General features: G+C 36.1%; 3 protein-coding genes across 3 annotated transcripts; 1 reads left to right on the top strand and 2 right to left on the bottom strand.

The window, feature by feature from the left end:
- Positions 1-2705: 2705 nt before the first annotated feature.
- Positions 2706-4513, bottom strand: LOC134255205 (uncharacterized). The gene is made up of 4 exons (XM_062737713.1): positions 4432-4513; positions 4286-4345; positions 3204-3404; positions 2706-2891 (listed from the first exon to the last, which is right to left on the bottom strand). Exons 2-4 carry the CDS (start codon positions 4338-4340, stop codon positions 2731-2733), a joined length of 417 nt encoding a protein of 138 aa, XP_062593697.1. The 5' UTR covers positions 4341-4345; positions 4432-4513; the 3' UTR covers positions 2706-2730.
- Positions 4514-12189: 7676 nt separating this feature from the next.
- LOC134255186 (tripartite motif-containing protein 3-like) lies at positions 12190-13463 on the top strand. The gene has a single exon (XM_062737690.1). It carries the CDS (start codon positions 12257-12259, stop codon positions 13421-13423), a length of 1167 nt encoding a protein of 388 aa, XP_062593674.1. The 5' UTR covers positions 12190-12256; the 3' UTR covers positions 13424-13463.
- A 380-nt stretch (positions 13464-13843) lies between these two features.
- On the bottom strand, positions 13844-18609 carry LOC134255274 (methylthioribose kinase-like). Its single transcript, XM_062737786.1, has 8 exons — positions 18358-18609; positions 17931-18053; positions 15749-15878; positions 15311-15482; positions 14918-15155; positions 14354-14516; positions 14157-14265; positions 13844-14032 (listed from the first exon to the last, which is right to left on the bottom strand). The coding sequence occupies exons 1-8, from the start codon at positions 18430-18432 to the stop codon at positions 13885-13887; spliced, it is 1158 nt and encodes a 385-aa protein (XP_062593770.1). The 5' UTR covers positions 18433-18609; the 3' UTR covers positions 13844-13884.
- Positions 18610-21159: the final 2550 nt, after the last annotated feature.

The raw sequence follows: 21159 nt of genomic DNA, 5'->3' as shown, positions 1-21159 counted from the left end.
TCAGAACACCAGCAATTCAAGGATAAGGAAAACGAGCAGCTTCTCCTATGCATTTAAATGGACAAAACATTTTTTACATAACTATACATGTATACTCGTGATCACGTGTGTTGGCAAGGGAATCCACCTGGCAATTGTATTCACCGATAGTACAATAAAGGAATTTATCAAGCGTAAAATTCCTGTAGTATTCGTAAAGTAACCCATAATGCAATTCTCATTCATCTGATTTGTCAGTTAAAGTCACATTGGTGCCCCATTTGCTAATCTGACGCCAAAAAATATTTCCCGGTTCCCATGCAAAATATTTGTCTAAAAAGAAATTCTAATTCATGACAGCAGAAAATTGTATCATAGAAAAAACTTTAAAATAATTTAAACTTGAATGAATTCAAGAGAGATCGATTGAAGTACATTTCTGCAGAATGATACAATGAAGCGCATTGAAGTGGTAAAATTTTCCATTTGGATGAAACGTTCTGAGTCATGTTTTGAACGTCAATTATAACATAGTGACACGCCCATTTCTTTAGAAACGAGAAAGAAATATTCGTCGTAATGTTTTAGGCACCCCGCTTTCCGCTACAAGCAACATGAGTTACACCGAAATGATGATTTTTAAATTAAAAAAAAGTTATATATAGAGTTTCAGCTTCTGTAAAACACGCATTGCAACGAATTTGTACATAATTATGATTTTATCATGTTTATTGGAGTTAGAATAACACATGTATGAGTCGAACACGTGTTTTCTCGGTGTTTATGTAGACCGTCAATTTGATTGGCTATTATATTAATGGAATACCTGTTCTGCAGGTTTTCGATTGAATCATTTGACCGATTTTTCCTTTCTAAAGAAATGGGCGTGTCTAAAGAAAGCTCAAAACGTTCCATCCAAACAGAAAATTTTACCACTTCAATGCGCTTCATTGTATTATAGGGTGGTGAAAATTAAAACACAACATAACTTTTCTGTTTACCATGTCTCCACGTGCTAGTCACTTCCTAGCCACATTTCCGTGAATAATTTACTCTATCTAGCTGAAGTCTCGCTAGCTCTCGCCAGAGCCAACGTCAGAGCTACTCTGAACTCTTCGGGTTTTATAATATGCAGAACACTGACAAATAAAAGGTTCCGAACACATAAGTAGGGGTGAACAGGCTATAGTCTGTTTTCAGGTATGAGTATATATGGATTAACATCCAGCTAATAACTGAGAATTACTACCATTGAAATGTGTAAAATACATAAATCGAAATTAAAATTTTAATCAATATAATTATAAAAATTAATTGTAAAATTAAAGTTCCAGATTTTTTTTATAAATATACATGGAGTAAAATCTGAATTTTTTTTTTTAAAAAAATTAAATACATATATTAATGATGCATCAGGCATCTTTAATTATTTGAGTTGAAAATTTGAAATACATTCGACATTCCAAACTTACGCATGTAAGTGCATCACAACTTGTCGTGCTGTTATTAACATTAATCATGGTTTCTACAGTATCAACACCACATCTACCTTAACTTGGCAAGCTCTATAAGTTATTAAAGAAAAAAAAGTTTAAAGGCACGAATCATTCGATGACTTTGTGTGGACTCACACGATTTATTAAATAGATGCTAATTAATACATGTAAAATCCATTTCATATGTCATACAAGTCCTCAGGCCTTTTGTCATAGTGCTGACACAGGGCCACTTGGGCTGATGCAACACAATATATTTACATTTCCAATGTCTTTGTCCGAGATAAAATTACAAATTGTAAATGTACTTTAATTCCCCATCAGTGTATTGGCGCGGTTCCAAAAAAAAAAGACACGTGCAGGGCGGAACAAACAGCTTGACAGAAGCTTGGCTTTGAGCACGTGGATTGGCGGATTCAAAGCATGTAAATATAAGGAATAACTGTCTTATTTTTCGATTTCATGACGATGATCAATTGATTGGCTTGCGTGATAATTTTATGCATAAACGCCTTCAGCGTTTATGCAAATTATCACGCAACCCAATCGATTGATCACATCATGAAATCGTAAAATAAGACAGTTATTCCTTAAATAAATGTTTTAGTATGTAATAGTCTCTATTTTGTGTGCATCCATTCATTTGCTGACTTCCTCATTGGAGTTGAAGACAGGTACATTTGTACTAAGAAATATTAAACTATTGTATAGTGTGCATCATGGCTAGCCTAAATGAACAACTGTTTTAATGCACACAATCATTAAGAATTGAATATATCTCTTTTTTTATTTGAAGAGATCTGGACTTCAACTGAAATGTTGCTATATATGAATTGATGCTATTTTCAGATAATTAAAGATATTTTCAATTATATGTATTATCATTATTCTTTTTTTTTTTTTGGGGGGGGGGGGTTACATACTCCTTAAGTCCCTAGGCTATACTTATATAGGCTATATCATATAATTTATAGGTATAAGTTTCAGCAAGATTTTCCTAAGTTTCTATATTTTGAGCATTTGAATTAAGTATTACTATAGAAAATGTTTTTCCTCTATGTTTACCTGTGACTAACTTCATTTACTATTCCATTGTTTATTATTCATCAAAGGCATGCATAGGATTTTAAACTTGTAAGATTGATAATCTTGCAAGATTGTGTGTATATTTATCATTTTTAAAGTAACCAAAAAATATTACCCTTTATAAAAATCATATCAAAAGACAGAAACTATCCAATCCTTTATTTAAAAATCAATCTGAGGGAGATGGTGCGCCACAGAGAGCTATCTTATTGGTTGCCATTAGAGTGGTAATCCCTTTTCCAGTGGTTAAACATCCACATCTGTTGACTCCATCAAAACAGGTGTCATATTCTCCCACTTTGATTATTTTATCTCCACTTAGGCAGGTTCCTGAAAAAGAATATAAATAATACTTTCACATTTTTCGTAACATTCAAGTTATACCATTATTTGTTAACCCACTCCCCGCGAAAATGGGCAACTACTAGTGATCAATCTATTCCACCCCACCCCCAAAAAACCCAACGCCTAGAAAGTTTTGAATGGTCGAATACTCAGATCGAATATAAAGAATAGAGTAATTTTCCTCGGAAGAATAATCTATTGAACAGTTAGACATCTAAGATATAGACAATCTTTAATGATGATATTTCAGTAAAACGAGAAATACGGATAACGGAGTGGAAGTGGTCAGTATTTTACCTGGACAGACGGAACAGGAACCTTCTGATGAAGAAACTTGTTCCTCCTCCGGACAGTCGAGAGTCGGGCATTCCCAGGACTTACAGTAAAACTTGTCATCCACGAAGTCGTGAGTACAGTCCACGTTCTTAGTCGGAAGATCCTTTTTATCAGAGTAGACGCTGCAGTCAAAATATTTTTCTTCTCCTGCCGACCCCAATCCTGAAATTATCCAGTGGCAACTTAAAAAAAATGTGAAACCTGATGCCCCTTTGTAATTTCATTTGGCATTTTCTAAAGTTTTTGCAGATAGGCATAAAGAGATGGACAGACTCATAAACTCTATGCCCCAAGTCTCCGATTTCTGCGGCATGCGATGAATTTTAAAATATACACTTAATTTTTAATTTTGATTCTTGTTTTGTAAAGAAAAGAGAAACAGTATAATTGTCCAAATTATCGACATTTATCACGTTAAATCTTATAGGCCTTGTGCAGAGGTACAAGAGAGCGTTTACATTAGTGCAATTCTCTGTCATCCTTGGACTTTCAGTAAGGCGTGGCATTCTCGGCGCTACGTATTTATTGTCTGTCAAACGTCGAATAGATTATCATTAGTTAAGAAAATAATCAGGAGTTTTAAATTGTTGTTGACAACGATGAGACGACTTAAGCCCCACCTTTTTGCCGTACGAGACGCTTTAATTGGATATTTGCTACACTCGTTGACTTTCGCCCGAATTTCTATCCCATGTATATTTCAACCGTGAATGAAAACTGTGTAAATTTCAGACACTAATTATGTAACGTTTAGAATTGGTATTAGAAATAAAATAAAAATGCTCTTAAAAACAAGGAGAGTTGATAAAGTTTAACTAAAACTTCAAGGTTGGAAGTCATCTGCAACTTTAGTTGAAGTGTACATACTAACCATAGATGTAAATTTAATCAGAAAAAATACTTTTTTTTAAATAGAGACTTTCTAATCAATATACTCTAGTAAATTAATTTCTTATTGCCGAAAAATGCTGTAAAAGAGATATTTTTCACTTGGTTTACTTACCCGTCCTGCGTACAAGATGTAGTTTTTTTTTTTTACTTACCCGCTCCAAGAACAGTTACAACAACATACAGAGAAAATTCACAGAACAGCTTCATTTTCTACAAGAAAATCACCTTTTTAGTATCAGTATATTTTTGATAAGAAATAATTTTTTGATTAATTATTGCAGAGAGAAATGTACCCCCTTAACAAAATATGCTCACAGAGGTGTGGATGCAGCACGGCTGTTGTATTAATTAAAGGACTGAAATTACGAGGAGTCATTTTATAGGAGTTCAGTTAGCAGATGTAAATGACAGGGAATGAAATATATTGAAAGCAATTCATATTTACACGGTGCTATTACATGTCAGCGTGATTTTAACAAGTTTGTATATAAATTTAGTAACATCTGTTAGATTGAAAATGTGAACCGTTGAACCTTGATTTTCAAATTTACGGAATAAAGATCCAGTATTTGAGTTCTTATCCTTATGTCAAAGACATATAAGTTTTAAACTAAATCTATGTTACGTTAAAAGTTGAAAGTTTATCAATTTAGATTAAACATATAAAAGCAAGATATCAAAGTATTTAAATGCGCCCAAAAACTCGACGACAGATCTCAGCAATAAAATAGCGATATCTTCAATTCTGATTTTTTCAATGAATCAACTCTGATTAATTTAATTAGTGTATAAATAAAATTCATTGATATTTTTAATTAATTTGTTTAATTGATTTATTGCTCTCTTCAACTGAACAATAATGAAATTAAAAAGCGTCAATAATTAAATAGTAGAGTAAAAATTCGATGCGTTTTCGAATTTTTACGATCGTCATTAAATTATTGTACGCATTAATTCAATGAATTGGATTATATTGTTCACTACATGAATTCATGAATATACATGACGACCGTTTTAGTTAATTAAGGTGATATTTTCTTTTTAACATTTACTTAAATCAAATTATGGAATCTTTAATTGATTGTTGTTCTCCTCTAAACAATTCACGCGCGCTTTAATGATGCATGAGGCATCTTAATTATTTGAGTTGAAAATTTGAAATACATTCGACATTCCAAACTAATGCATGTAAGAGCATCACAACTTGTCCTGCTGTTATTAACATTAATCATGGTTTCTACAGTATCAACACCACATCTACCTTAACTTGGCAAGCTCTATAGATCCAAGTTATTAAAGAAAAAAAGTTTAAAGGCACGAATCATTCGATGACTTTGTGTGGACTCACACGATTTATTAAATAGATGCTAATTAATACATGTAATTGTAAAATCCATTTCATATGTCATACAAGTCCTCAGGCCTTTTGTCATAGTGCTGACACAGGGACACTTTGGCTGATGCAACACAATATATTTACATTTCCAATGTCTTTGTCCGAGATAAAATTACAAATTGTAAATGTACTTTATTTCCCCATCAGTGTATTGGCGCGGTTCAAAAAAAAAAAAAAAAAAAAAAAAAAAAAAAACGTGCAGGGCGGAACAAACAGCTAGACAGAAGCAGGGCTTGTAGCACGTGGATTAGCGGAAACAAAGCATGTAAATATAAGGAATAACTGTCTTATTTTTCGAAATACGTTCGACATTCCAAACTTAAATGCATGTAAGGGCATCACAACTTTTCCTGCTGTTGTTAACATTAATCATGGTGTCTACAGTATCAACACCACATGTACCTCACAATTGTATTAATTATCACTCAAAAAAATGCATTTAGTTTACAAAAAAGAATTGTGAAATACAATAAATGTGTTTTCTAATTACATGTATTTGATTTAAATAATACTCATACTGTATAAAAATGAAAATGAATCCTTTGTAATATTTCTTTCATTTATAGTTTATATATTACGCTATTCTTTACATTAAATAGGGATTCTGTCGATCATGTTCATTTAGGCCATTCCAAGTTTTTTCTATGTTTAGCGTCCGCGTGTGCCTTGGTTTTTGACACCCCATATAAGAAAAAACACACAACATCAGGAGTCCTGAAATTGATAAATTAAGTCGAAATTTTTGAATTTTGCCAATTTCCCCAAATAACACTGTACAGTAAGTTATATTGGGTGTATTATAAGCATTTAATTAAGCAGTTTATTTAGATCAAATCATTTGAAGGGCGTCATTTTTATTACTTTTAAGCCTGTGTTTTATGTTTTTGCTCGTGTGTTTATTGCGAATAGTTAGGTAGGTTTTTGAAAGATGGGTGGACGCTAAACAGAGAAAAAACTTGGAATGGCCTTATCAGACTAAAACGTTGCTTTGAAGAATTACTTATTACATAATTATGGAAAGCCAACGGGTTCAAAATTCCGACTCTGTAATTCTTAAAATGTACATATGTAAACCTGAATTTGTAAATTGTAAATCTTAATTTCATTATCTGTCAATTGTTTTTTCACAATTTGTTAGTTATAACTATCCATGTGTAATTTGACAAATGTAAAATGTAAATGCAAGTTTTGCGATGCTCTCGTGTTATTCGTAGACTTATGATTTATCAACTTGAAATGTAAATTGTACTTGCGTGATTTGTAAATTATGCAAAGTTGCATTATGCTATGACCTATTAAGACGATAGGGGGCGCTATAACGGTGGTAGTTTAATTCGTTGCTTAACAATTTAATCATTTCCCCAATGCGTCCAGCAATGCACCAGACCTGAGGATCATTGACGCAACTGGCCAAGGATAGACAAGAGTGTAGGAAGTTTGTTACGGCCATACACACCACAGAGTGGAAAGGACGATGATGATGATGAAATACGTCGTACCACATTAACATATAAAGAAAGGCTGATGAATAAATTAATTTCATGTCGGTTTGTAATGACTGCAATTCAAGACTGTTTGTAAATAATGATGTATTAACAGGGGTATACTCTTGTAAAATCCTGAATAATTTTCTAATTTTTAAAAAAAGCCTTTTCTGTAGTGTTACTGGCAGATTCGGCAGAATGGGGGTTGGGGGTTATATAGAGGCCAGGATCGACCCCCTCGGATTTTTATGGCACGCCAAATTCACAAAAATGAGATAATCATAGTTTCACAATCGATAAACTAGGTTTATCGGCTGTAAACTATAGTTTACAAACCGTAAACTATAGTTAACAACGTTAATCTATATTTCACATCTGTAAACCATAGTTAACGCGATAATCTATGTTTCACAACCGTAAACTATACTTAACACCGAAAACAATCATTTGCGATTGCAAAACATAGATTATCTGATAAATACAGTTTCACGATTTGTAAACTATAGTTTACAAACCGTTAACTATAGTTAACGATCTGATAAATATAGTTTCACAATTCGTGAAACTATGATTAACAACTCTTAACTATAGTTTACGATTGTAAACTATAGTTTACAAACGTGAATCTATGTTTATCAACAAAATCTATTGTTAACGCTTTATTACAGACAGATAAACTTAAATTAACTTTCGTAAACTATAGTTAACAACCGTTAAATATAGTTTTACAGATGAAAACTATACTTAACGAATCGTTAACTATAGTTTACGGTTTGTAAACTATAGTTTACAGTCGATAAACCTAGTTTATCAATTGTGAAACTATGATTGTTTCATTTTTGTGAATTTGGCGTGCCATAGATTTTCATTGATGAACTTTATACAGTAAAACAATTAGGAAATAACCTTGGACCCCCTCCCCCTTCAGATGTTATGAACCTCTCTGTAAATACGTTGAAGAGTCATATAAATATTTCAAACAGCTTATCAACAAGAATTGCCCATCCTCCTCCCCCCACCCCACCCCGCACACACACACAATTTTTTTTTGCGTTTGGATGAATTTTTTTTGAGTGGACATGAAGCTCCACCCTCATTTAGAAAAAAATCCTGGAATTTAAAAATATACATGTATTGACAGACCCATTCCTGTTTTTGTAAAGTATACAGGAGTTTTTTTTAAAATTATTTGAAGTGATCATATATTAAGTACGTAGTTTTTCTCTTTTTTTCTTCCAAACATATGACTATTTTTGCGTTTATAAATAAGCATTAATATATTGTATAATATCAAATTCAAGACTAACACACTACTAGGAAGTGGGGGGGGGATCCTTCGTTTTGCACCACTCATTGAGTTTGTATACATTAATCAGATGATTTTATAGAGCCGAACACATCCAAGGAGGTATGAAGAATCTCAGTTTTGTTTGGTTACATATTTATAGCTTATTCCATGCATCCTCATGAAACAAAATAAACTTCTGAATAAAGGCTTCCGTGCCTTGGGTCCAACGCTCACACAAAAACAGAACACGTGAAAAACATAGTCCTCATGCGTAGGTGTCGGAACGGGGGGGGGGTTGCTTAGCCCTCCCGCCCACTTTTTCCCACATATATACTTAGTATAGACATTGAACATTTCTTCGTAGGTTTAGCCCCCCCCTCCCCACTTTCCACAGACACGTCGCAGTATAGGTTAAAAATGTGGTGGTGTTTGGAAAAAAAAATTGGTACTGAAGTTCGAACCCCACCCCCCCCCCTCCCACGAAATAGGATTTTCGTGTTTGGGAAATGGACATTCCCCCTTTCTTTTTTTTTTGACTTGTCAGATTTTTTTGAAGGTATAAATTTTTTTATACTTAGCCCCCCCCCAACTTTCAATTTGCTTCCGACGTGCCAATGTCATGCACCAAGTAACGTTTATGAAAGGGGCACCCAGAAAAATAATTGACACTAGGGGAGGCTGTGGTATGGTTCTTACTTTTTCATAATACAATTCGATCCATAGTTATGATGGGTTTTGATACTAAATTACAGTAAAACATGTTCGAGAAAAAGCGGGAAGGGGGAGCAGCCCTCCGATACTACGTGCCCAGTCTTTACGCTTCTTTATAAAACTGAAAAAAAAACTTTTGGGTTCTATTCCCTCGGCATCTCTACGTGCGTGGATTTAACAGGGGATTTGGGAAACCGGACCCCCTCCCCCGAAATGTACAGAGTTTTTCAAATGTATATACTGATGTGTGCACATTTCCCCCCCCCCCCCCAAACCACAACCACTAAAAGTTGTGTTCTTCTTCTTTTTTTTTTTTTTGGTATGGAATATTTTGACTGGGGTGCACCCCCCCCCCCTCTTTGGAAAAAAAAATCGCGAGATCCGCGTCTGTCCTCTGTGTACGAGCGATGCTTTGTGTGTTTAGATCCCCTATCTCCTTTGCATCAAACTCAAATCTCATTTGTAAACAGTCTAAGAGACCGTTTGAAGGCATGATATGCATGCATCACAAAACTCAGTTGGTTAAGGATCTTTTTTACCTTTGGGGCGAAATGACTTTCCACCCATAAAGCACCCTCTTTCGTCTTAATGTGCAACCTTGCATAATTTACAAATCACGCAAGTACATTTCGTAAGTTGACAAATCGCAAGTCTACGAATTACACGTGATCATTGACATAACTTGCATTTACATTTTTACACGTTTCAATTTATGTTGGATAATTTACAATTAACAAATTTTGAAAGAATAATTAACAAATTGTGAAAGAACAATTGACAAATTATGAATTTAAGATTTACAATTTATAAATTCAGGTTTACATAAGTACATTTTAAGAATTACAGAGTTGGAATTTTGAACCCGTTGGCTTTCCATACATAATCATTTAAAACAAGCAAATTCAACGAATTTCGCTTTCGGTGTCTTTATGGGTGAGATATAATTTTTATGGCATATTGTGTCAAATATGAACGCCCTATCATGTCATTCAGAAGTTATCACCGAAGTTGATTTTTTTTTTTTTTTTTTTTTTTTTTTTTTGTTAAATTCGGTCAATTGTGAAGGACATGGACAAGGGGTCAGAAATTATAGCATGCTCAGAAATATCTTGTCACAAGTAATGCACTTGTCGAAAATATGAAAGCCATATCTCTTCTCAATTAAAAGTTATAAGGAAAAAATTAATATTTTGAAAAGTAGGAAAAACTTCAAGGTCAAGGTTATGATGTAAAAAATCATAGTGTATTTACAATCGCATCATCTCGGGTCTTTCCGTCAGAGGTCGGAAAAACAACCTCGAATGCACTCGGAGTTCCTCGGATGACTCGTACCTCGCACATTTTTGAATGGAGCGTAGCGGAGTCAGCCAATGATTGCCGATTGCCTCGAATGTATTAACATCACCGGATGTTAAAAATTTATACATTTCCTGTTTAGTCAAATATAGGATAGACGGAGTTAGAAGTCCCTTCCATAGCATATTTTAAGTAATATCATAACATTGAATAAAGTTAAATTCCACATTCCACAGATATAAGGTCTCCATATATTTATTTCAAAGATCATGAAAAAGGAGGGTTGTCATGGCGGCTTCCATATACATTCCAGGTCGTTTTTCCGCTAGTCGGAAAGGCCCGAGAAGTTGCGATTGAGTGTATTTAGAACATTAGCGTCGGAAGCAAATTGAAAGTCGGGGGGGGGGGGGGGGCTAAGTGTAAAAAAAAAAAAATTATACTTTCAAAAAAACCTGACAAGCAAAAAAAAAAAGAAAAAAAGGAAATGTCCATTTCAACACGAAAATCCTATTTCGTGGGGGGGGGGGGGGTTTCGACCTACAGTACCAATTTTTTTTTCCCAAACATCAGCACTTTCCCCATTTCTAACCTATACTGCGACGTGTGTGTGGAAAGTGGGGCGCTAAACCTACGCAGCAATGTTCAATATCTATACTAAGTATATATTTGGAAAAAAAATGGGTTAGCCCCCCCCCCCCCCCCCCGGTTCCGACGTCTGTGTAGAAAGGTTTTGTAACAGATAATATTCATGTTTAATGTAAAAGCCATATCTCTTCTCATTCAAAAGTTATAACCAAGGTTTAAGCTTTTGAAAAGTATGTCAAACTTCAAGATCAAGCTCACGGGGTCAAAAATCATAGTGTTTATAGAAAGATTTTCTCATAAGTAATTCACGTGTTTAGGAATAATATGAAAGCCCTATCTCTTCTCATTCAAAAATTATGGTCAATTTTATGGTAATGTTTAAATTTCTTGAAAGGTCAAACTTCAAGGTCAAGGTCACGGGGTCAAAACTCATAGTGTATTTAGAAAGGTCTTGTCACAGGTACATACCTGCGTAATATGAAAGCCCTATCTCTTCTCATTCAAAAGATATGACCAAGGTTAAAGTTTTTGTGACGGACGGACAGACTGACAGACGAATGAGATTTAATGTCCGCTCGCTTTCGTGAAAGCGGGTGACAAAAAGATCTCCAGACAGGGTTAAAGTAACAAAAATTTGAAGTAAAAAAGAACATATATAAGATACGTTCTTAAAATTGCATTCACACATTACAAATTTTTAACAAGGTAAAAGAGGCTGAATGGCAATTTTTATTTCCTGAAACGGGCACAAAGTGTTAGAATCCTCAGTAAATCAAAGGAATGCTCTTACATGCAGTACATGCATTTAACATCAGCTGCAGAAAAAAGTTTGCGTCCATTTTCTTCCCATACTAGTTAAGTCAAAGGGAGGGGGAGGTCGTAAGGATTTCACAAAAATCTCTTCTTTTTCAAAACTTCTTGAAGAGAACCGTTCCTTACTACCGATTTTGGAATGAAAATTATTTTTGAGATCTGCCAGTCTCACTTGAACACAACGCAAGTCTGCAATGGACATGTGGAATTGCAATAAACTCCCCTTCAAAAGCTCCCAGTCAAATATAGTGTCCAATCTGTGCAACTTAACAACTGTCATTGAATACTCTCTATCACACGTAGTGTTTATCGGTGTATGCTTATCAAGAGTTTAGACCTGACAGCTACTAAATAATGCCATTTAAATCGATTTTAAGGGTTACACATGCGACTTCAAAGAACAATAGCAGAAAATGTTTAAATGCCAGTATAAAGGTTGTATTCCTATTTAAAATCAATGCTATCAAGTTCAACATAAGTATTTACATGGAGCCCTTCTTTTTGAAACACAACAGTCAAACCATGTCATAAGTAGTGTATTGGGTAGAATATGGCTCAACGCGTCGTGGACAACCTACAAAACGACTATCTCATCTGCAGTATTTGTCTAGGACGTTATAACGATCCCCGTCTTCTACCCTGTGGACATACTTTTTGCAGGCAGTGTCTTTCTGATCACATCGATCAATCAGTTCGAAGTGCAAATGCGGATCACTTCAAATGCCCAAACGATCGCGGAGACGTCAGACGACCAGGACCAAACGTACCTCTCCGTCAATGGGCTGACAAATTTCCTGTGGATACTTTCATCTCAAGCCTTCTTCAGGCTGTTCAACATCATGAACAGGGACCAACGCCTTCAGAACCGGAGGTCAATGCCAGACCTAGAAGAGGTCCCGTAAATCCTAGACCCAGGCCACAACAAACCCAACGGCCTGGAAGAGGTCCCCAACAGAACCCAGCACCACCTCCACCTCAACACGAAAGTAACGGACTGACGTGCTTAGAACACCCTGCAAGACAACTAGAATTCTTTTGCCTAGGATGTTCAATTCTAATTTGTTCTCACTGTGCAGTTCAGAATCACAGACGTCATAGATGCGAATGCTTGTCCACTGAAGAAGCACTGAGAAAATTGTCACCAAAGTTAGAACAGTTAAAGACTAAATTCCAAAACCAACTCTCGTACATACAGGATTTGAATAGAAATGGAATGCCCTTTGATACTGAACTGGAAAACAGCAAAGCAGAAGCTTTTAATTATTTGTCTTCTGTCGAAAACAGAGTTAGCGAATTTACACAACAGTGTCTTCGTGAAATTGAAAATTTGAAATCCACAGTGAGAGAAACTGGACAAAATATACCGAGAGAAGATGGAAACATGGCTTCATTACTTAGCAGACTACAAGAAACAAGGCAAGGTTATGAAAGCATTTTCAATGCACCGCCAGGTGAAAATTTTCTGAGGAATTTAAACAAATATGAGGTGCAGGCCGATACATATGAATCGGAAATCGAGAGAGCGATCTCTAACAATCCTGTGCCTCAGATTGATCTTGTCACTAACGCAGCATTTCAAAACTTTCTGAGAAACCCGCCACCAGTCGCCCGCATGGAAATCAAAGAACTAACCACGGCGAGGCAGCCCCGACAGCAAGTAAGAAGGGAGGCTACATTTACCATGTCCAACGGACGGAGAAACCGATCCTCACGATGAAACCAAACATTTTTATGTTCCACTTGAAACAACGTGTAGACTTAAGATTTTTGTGCAAAAAAAGTAACATTATATAATTTTAATTTAATTTATGAAAGGTTACATTATCTTGCATATACAAACACATGCTTACATGGGATGCTGATAACCTACGTATACTCAACCTTTCTACAGATCTTCTAGGAACCATTATAGTTATATGTTATGTGTACCAATATTCAACTTACTTTAAAAGCATATGCATGGTGTTGAAAGCTCTGAGAGTAATTGTAGAAAATAAAGGGTGAAAGGAAAAATTACAAAAACCTTTAATGGCTTCTTCGAAAAAGCTAACAACTTTCAAAATATTTTTAATCCAGAAAATAACATTTAATTTTTATAATCAGGGTGTATTTTTCCACATTTTTTGTCCACTCTTAAGAAATAACGTAATAATGATCAATTGATTTTCCAAGTGAGTGCTAGTGGGTCAGCATCAGAGCGATGACAAGGAGTTTGTCTACTGTTGTAATGTTATGTCTCCCCAGGAGGAGGCGTACCCCGGCCCCCAAGGCGTCCTGTTTACTGTAGGGGCTATGGAGGTCCTCCACTGGTGCAGCCCCAACCACCCTGAAAACGATTAAAAAATTTTGTTTCACAAATACGAAGAATAAAATAGAAATAGCTGTATTATATTATTCCTGCATGAAAAAGGTGATATCAACAATTTTTAAGAAAATGAAATGTGGCCTACCGTCTAATTAATTCACAACCAGCAAACCCAGCCATTTCAGATAGTAGTTTATCTTGGTAGGACTGTAGCTCTCCAACAAAACTCTTCATTTCCTTAAGGTATTTGTTTACTGAAGAAAAATGTTTATTTGGTTCAACAAGTATTTCTTACCTTATTAAATAAAATAACTGTAACCCATCACATTTCTATACTATTACCTGTCACTTTGCATGCCTCTATCATGAGTTGCGCAAACTTCCTATGTCTATCGTGGTCTTCTGGTATTGACATGTGGCCATAATACGAGAAAATGTAATTGGCAAGAAGAAGCCCAATATCAAAAGCTGGAGGCCCCATGTATGCAAATTCCAAGTCTATGATCTTAAAAAAAATAATGTTGAAGTTCAGCCTTCAAGGATGTGTAAAGATTTGAATTTAGAATTGATTGACATGAGAACCCCTCTATCCGTTTATAACATCAATACAGAGCGTTTTAATATCTTTGCTTTCCCTGGATCATTATTCATAAATTGCTGAAAATTTTGCATCGAAGTCACCACAAAGCAGAACATCCAAAGAGCATACCTATAATTCAAGATATTATTTGACACTGATCCCGATCAAATTACGTCACTTCTGTTTCGTACAGGACACAAACTGCAAACTCACACACAATTTGCGCGTTACTACGAGTAAATCCCCTCTACTCCGTTGCAAGGGGATGATTACTTTTAAAAATCATATGTATGGCATTTAGTGTCCTTTTAGCTATGTGAACCTACTTTTGTGTTAGCACCATCCACCATAACAGAACCCGTATGTAGATCACCGTGTACAAGGCATTCTTTCTTCGTCAAGAAAATATGCTTCATGTCCTTTGCTACATCTAAGACTCTAGGATCATCGTATAGTTGTGGAAGACTAGAACTGATGTCGTCTGTAAGTTTGTTTGTAGCATCACATTTGTCGAAGGGTTTCGTGAAGATGTACTGCTCAGTAAGAGTGACTAGTTCAGTATCTCTGGAAATACATGCATACTAAATTATTACTAATACAGGAAAAAGATGGAAACTAAAGGGCGAAGAACTTTCCTACCATATATAAGCAACTGCTAGTCTACACGTTTAGCTCTAAAATTAATAATCTGACAATTCCTGTAACGATGTTTGACTCACTGAAATTTGTTTTTGTATTCACTAAATCTCTTCTCGCTAATTTTGGCGACATGAGTTTTATTGTGAACTTTTCCAATGTCTCTGGCTAATTTCTTTACTGCTGCCATAGAACAAACTCCGCTTATGAGTTGTTTACGAAAATCCTTATACTTCAGTAAATCTTTCATACAGACTGAAAGAAGACAATGGGTTCTTAGTTTCTTACAGTTGTTTGTTGATTCTGACTATGAAAGCCAACTTAAGCATTTTATTGATATTGATAAATCTTAAGATTTTTTAGTTCATTTCATTCTATTGTTAATTATTCCCACCATTCAAATGTCCCAATTTCATACATTATAGATCAAAATAAAAAAAGCATTTGAAAAGAGAAGTCATTCTACCAAAAAAAAAAAATTAAAAAAAATAAAATAAAATAGTGGTTTGGATTTTACACACGTGTTCTCGACTCCTTGTCATAGAAGTACGGTTGTGGTACACTGCGAGGTGCGAGGTCCGAAAACACACAGAGGGCGTCAAACTCAGTCTGGCCCCGGGACGGGTCCAGCGGGTACTCAGGGCCTAAACACTGGAATAGAGTAAATGATCAGAAAACACACAGAGGGCGTCATACTCAGTCTGGCCCCGGGACGGGTCCAGCGGGTACTCAGGGCCTAAACACTGCAATAGAGTAAATGATCAGAAAACACACAGAGGGAGTCATACTCAGTCTGGCCCCGGGACGGGTCCAGCGCGTACTCAGGGCCTAAACACTGGAATAGAGTAAATGATCAGAAAACACACAGAGGGCGTCATACTCAGTCTGGCCCCGGGACGGGTCCAGCGGGTACTCAGGTCCTAAACACTGCAATAGAGTAAAAGATCAGAAAACACACAGAGGGCGTCATATTTAGTCTGGCCCCGGGACGGGTCCAGTGGGTACTCAGGGCCTAAACACTGGAATAGAGTAAAAGATCAGAAAACACACAGAGGGCGTCATACTCAGTCTGGCCCCGGGACGGGTCCAGCGGGTACTCAGGGCCTAAACACTGGAATAGAGTAAGTGAACAGAAAACACACAGAGGGAGTCATACTCAGTCTGGCCCCGGGACGGATCCAGCGGGTACTCAGGGCCTAAACACTGGAATAGAGTAAGTGATCAGAAAACACACAGAGGGCGTCATACTCAGTCTGGCCCCGGGACGGGTCCAGTGGGTACTCAGGACCTAAACACTGGAATAGAGTAAGTGATCAGAAAACACACAGAGGGCGTCATACTCAGTCTGGCCCCGGGACGGGTCCAGCGGGTACTCAGGGCCTAAACACCGGAATAGAGTAAGAAATCAGTTCAGAAAACACACAGAGGGAGTCATACTCAGTCTGGCCCCGGGACGGGTCCAGCGGGTACTCAGGGCCTGAACACTAGAATAGAGTAAGTGATCAGATCAGAAAACGCACAGAGGGCGTCATACTCAGTCTGGCCCCGGGACGGGTCCAGCGGGTACTCAGGGCCTAAACACTGGAATAGAGTAAATGATCAGAAAACACACAGAGGGCGTCATACTCAGTCTGGCCCCGGGACGGGTCCAGCGGGTACGCAGGGCCTAAACACTAGAATAGAGTAAGTGATCAGATCAGAAAACACACAGAGGGCGTCATACTTAGTCTGACACCGGGACGGATCCAGCGGGTATTCAGGGCCTAAACACTGGAATAGAGTAAATGATCAGAAAACACACAGAGGGCGTCATACTCAGTCTGGCCTCGGGACGGGTCCAGCGGGTACTCAGGGCCTAAACACCGGAATAGAGTAAATGATCAGAAAACACACAGAGGGCGTCATACTCAGTCTGGCCCCGGGACGGGTCCAGCGGGTACTCAGGGCCTAAACACTGGAATAGAGTAAATGATCAGAAAACACACAGAGGGCGTCATACTCAGTCTGGCCCCGGGACGGGTCCAGCGAGTACCTAGGGCCTAAACACTGGCAGGGAATGGTAAATTACAAATAAGAGATCACATCATAAAAAGTAATTTATGCTTTATGTAACCTAGCTGAGATGGTTGGATGCATACATGTTTATCCATTGGGAAGGACACTAAAAATGATCATTTTCTTTTCTTTAAATCGTTCATGCAGTTTCAACTCTTCATTCTTAGAATAATTACAAGCAGCATTATATAAAGTCGTTTTTTATATTTAATTAAAGTATGTAAATTTAATTTAATTTTGTGATATATAAATATGTGAATGAATATGAATATTAAACAGAAAACAATTTGCAGTGGCATGTTTTCATTATACACTTGCTGTACTTTAGAGTCATATACCAGTATGGCAAATTTTTACATTGTAAATCGTGTGTCTATTTACATTGAGTAAACAATGGGAGTCTCAAGGATACTATAAAATTCAACAGCTTTCGTAATAAAATTGTTTTCATTTTAGGGGGCGGGGGAGTGTCGAATGTTGAGATCTTGGATGTTCCAAGCTTTACCAGATTGATAAACTTTCGGCATGATGATTAGTGTTTCTGGTATTTACTATTCCTGGCTCTTGACTAACTACATGTATATCCTGTGTAGAACCCTGATGTACGAAAAAATGAAGAAAAACTATGAGCTGTACCACCGATTTTACCTTTATATAAGGAGGCGCCCGCTTAAGAATAATACTTTGTCCAGACTTTTTAGCTCTGATGACGTCATTCAGATTCCCATCTCCAACTGAGGTCAATACAGTGGTATCTGGGCCACTAAAAGACTTCAGAAACTTCATAATTAAATTTAGATCAAGACGAATTAAAAGTATTACAAGTTTAAGAGATGAATACATTGTACATGTACATTGTACATTTATATTACATGCATTAATAAGTTTGAAATTAATAATAATGAAATAAAAAAAAATTGTCTTTGATATTTTCAAATTTACGTTTTACAGGAAAGAAAAAAAATTAAACGATTCTCGTTCCCCAAAAGTGTTAACGGATTGAAAAAAGCTATTTTAATCAGTGTGTCATTGATAAAGATTTTTATCACTGAGAGCGTTCCATACATGAACTCACCTTTAGCTGGTCAAGCTGTGAATATTTGTCCAGCAGGTCAATAAACATCGCATGGTCCTTGTCTCCGGACTCCATCCCTTACAAAAGTGTTGTTCTGTTTTTGTTTTTTGTTTTTTGTATTTCCTTCTTTTTAAAAATATATTCCTGATTTCCCAAACCGTGAATGTGTTGTTAATAGTATATCGATAATCCCTTGATAATCATCTGATAAACTTTGTCCCACAGTCAATTGTATGGAACGCCACAACTGTTTAATGTTGGAAAAATTTTGCACAGAAAGTTCAAGATAGCAACAGTTTAATTACACTGCATATTTGTTTAGATAAACTATTGCTAATTTAATACAAATGTAAAACGAACATAGGACACACAGACACTTATGGACCCCACCCCCCTTTCCATTTTTTTATGCCCCGTAATCGAAGATTCGGGGGTATATTGTTTATGTCGTATCCATCCTTCTGTCTGTCTATATGTCTGTCTGTTTATCCGCAAAAACTTTAACCTTGTCCATAACTTTTGATTTAGTGGACCTATATGACTTCTTATATTCACATGTATATTCCTTGTGACAAGGCCATTCTTTGGGTACCACCAAACTTGATAGTTTGACCTTGACCTGGTAGTTTGACACACTTTTACACAAAAATTCAAAACTTCTACTTTGGCCATAACTTTTCAACGGTAGATATAAGGACTTTCATACTTCAAGTATTTATTCTTCGTGACAGGACCTTTCATTGAATACCAACAACTTTGACCCTTTGACCTTGGAGATTTACGTACTTTTAAAAAATCTCTGACCTCGGACATAATTTTTGAACGATAAGGGCTAGGGTTTTCATACTTCACATATGTAATCCTTCTAAGAAGACCTTTTATTGGAAAAACATTGTCAAAAACATTGACCGTTTGACCTTGACCTTGGATTTTGACCTACATTTTAAAAACGAACCTTGACCATAACTTTTAAAGGATTAGGGCTAGGGCTTTCATACTTTATATATGTAATCCTTGTGACAAGACTTTTCAATAGATACCAACAACTTTGACCCTTTGACCTTGGAGTTTAACCTTTTTTTCAAAACTTTAACCTTTGGCCATAATTTTGAACAGTTAGAGCTAGGGCTTTCATACTTCACATTTGTAATCCTTGTTACAAGACTTTTCTTTGGAAATAATTAAACTACTTTAACCCTCTGACATTGACCCTGAAATTTGACCTACTTTTCAAAAACTTATTCTTGGCCATAACTTATAAACAGGTGGTGTTATGGCTTTCTATTTCACATTAGTATTTCTTGTGAGAAGACCTTACTTTGGGCATTCTAATCTATGTGCATTATATGCTGTCGATAACTATGGCACGCTAAATTCACGAAAATGAGATAATCATAGTTTCACAATCGATAAACTAGGTTTATCGGTTGTAAACTATAGATTACGGACTGTAAACTATAGTTAACAACGTTAATCTATATTTTACATCTGTAAACCATAGTTAACGCGATAATCTATGTTTCACAACTGTAAACTATACTTAACACCGAAAACAATCATTTGCGATTGCAAAACATACACATGTAGATTATCTAATATATACAGTTTCACGATTTGTAAACTATGGTTTACAACTCTTAACTATAGTTAACGATCGTAAATTATAGTTTACAGACGTGAATCCATGTTTATCAGCAAAATCTATTGTTAACGTTTTATTACGAGTATACAGACAGATAAACTTAAATTATCATTCGTAAACTATAATTTACAACCGTTAAATATAGTTTTACAGATGAAAACTATAGTTAACGAATTGTAAAACTATAGTTCACGGTTTGTAAACTATAGTTTACAGTCGATAAACCTAGTTTATCAATTGTGAAACTAGGTTTAGCTCATTTTTGTGAATTTGGCGTGCCATAGATAACGTAACCCTTATAAGATGTGTTACTCTTTTTTTCAAAGTGCGTTAAAGAAACCAAGTAAACGCACATTGTAAAAAAATCTTTTGGAAGTGCGTTAGTATCGGCTATATGAATGCACTTGGAGAAAAAGTACTCGGTGTTGTCGATATTTACGCAAACTTTGTGTATGATAAATAATTATTTGAACCTGTTTGGATAACAGTTTTGTGATGACATTACTCCAGTATCTGAGATATATACGTTTTCAAAATTTTTAGTGGATTTCTTCTTCCGAAAGATTCTCGTAAATGTTATAAAAGTTGAATAGAATAGGTCTGGTAGTCGCTTTATATAGGGCAGAGGCGTAGTCACAAACTTAAAAGTGAGGAGGCACCGGCATATAGTACAATGTACCTAAGTTGTTAAATGTATAACATGTAATATCCATGGGCGAATACAGCATATGTAATACTGGGGTGGGGGATTGATAACTTCGTTCAAGCAGGGGGTCAGGGAGCCGCCTTTAGGCCCCCAGTGGGTATACCAAAGTAAGGTTTGATATAATATTAGTCATTTCACACTTTGAATGGTGGGGGACTAGGGGGCGAAGCCCCTGGAAGCTCCTGAGTTTTCGTGTAATTTAATAGTAAAACCAGAAACAGAAATAGTGGCATTGGTTAGATATGTATCAAAGTATGGCATTAATAATATTAATCATTATATCATACTTTTAAAAAATTTTAAGGGTGTGCGCCCCTCACACCCCCTTAAATCTGCTAGCCTAAGTGATATCAAGCCCCTGTCTAAGCTGAATCATCGTCGGAAAGCCACGGGTGATCTCGTCTTTAAGTAAAGACGAGATCACCCGTGGCTTTCCGACGATGAAGCTGAATGA

The sequence above is a fragment of the Saccostrea cucullata genome, unplaced genomic scaffold, assembly GCF_032062105.1.
Source record: "Saccostrea cucullata isolate Sc308-1 unplaced genomic scaffold, CSIRO_AGI_Scuc_v1 ctg127, whole genome shotgun sequence".
Classification (NCBI taxonomy): Eukaryota; Metazoa; Mollusca; class Bivalvia; order Ostreida; family Ostreidae; genus Saccostrea; species Saccostrea cuccullata.
The sequence above is the reverse complement of the archived record's forward strand: the minus strand, read 5'-3'. Positions and strand labels throughout refer to the sequence as shown.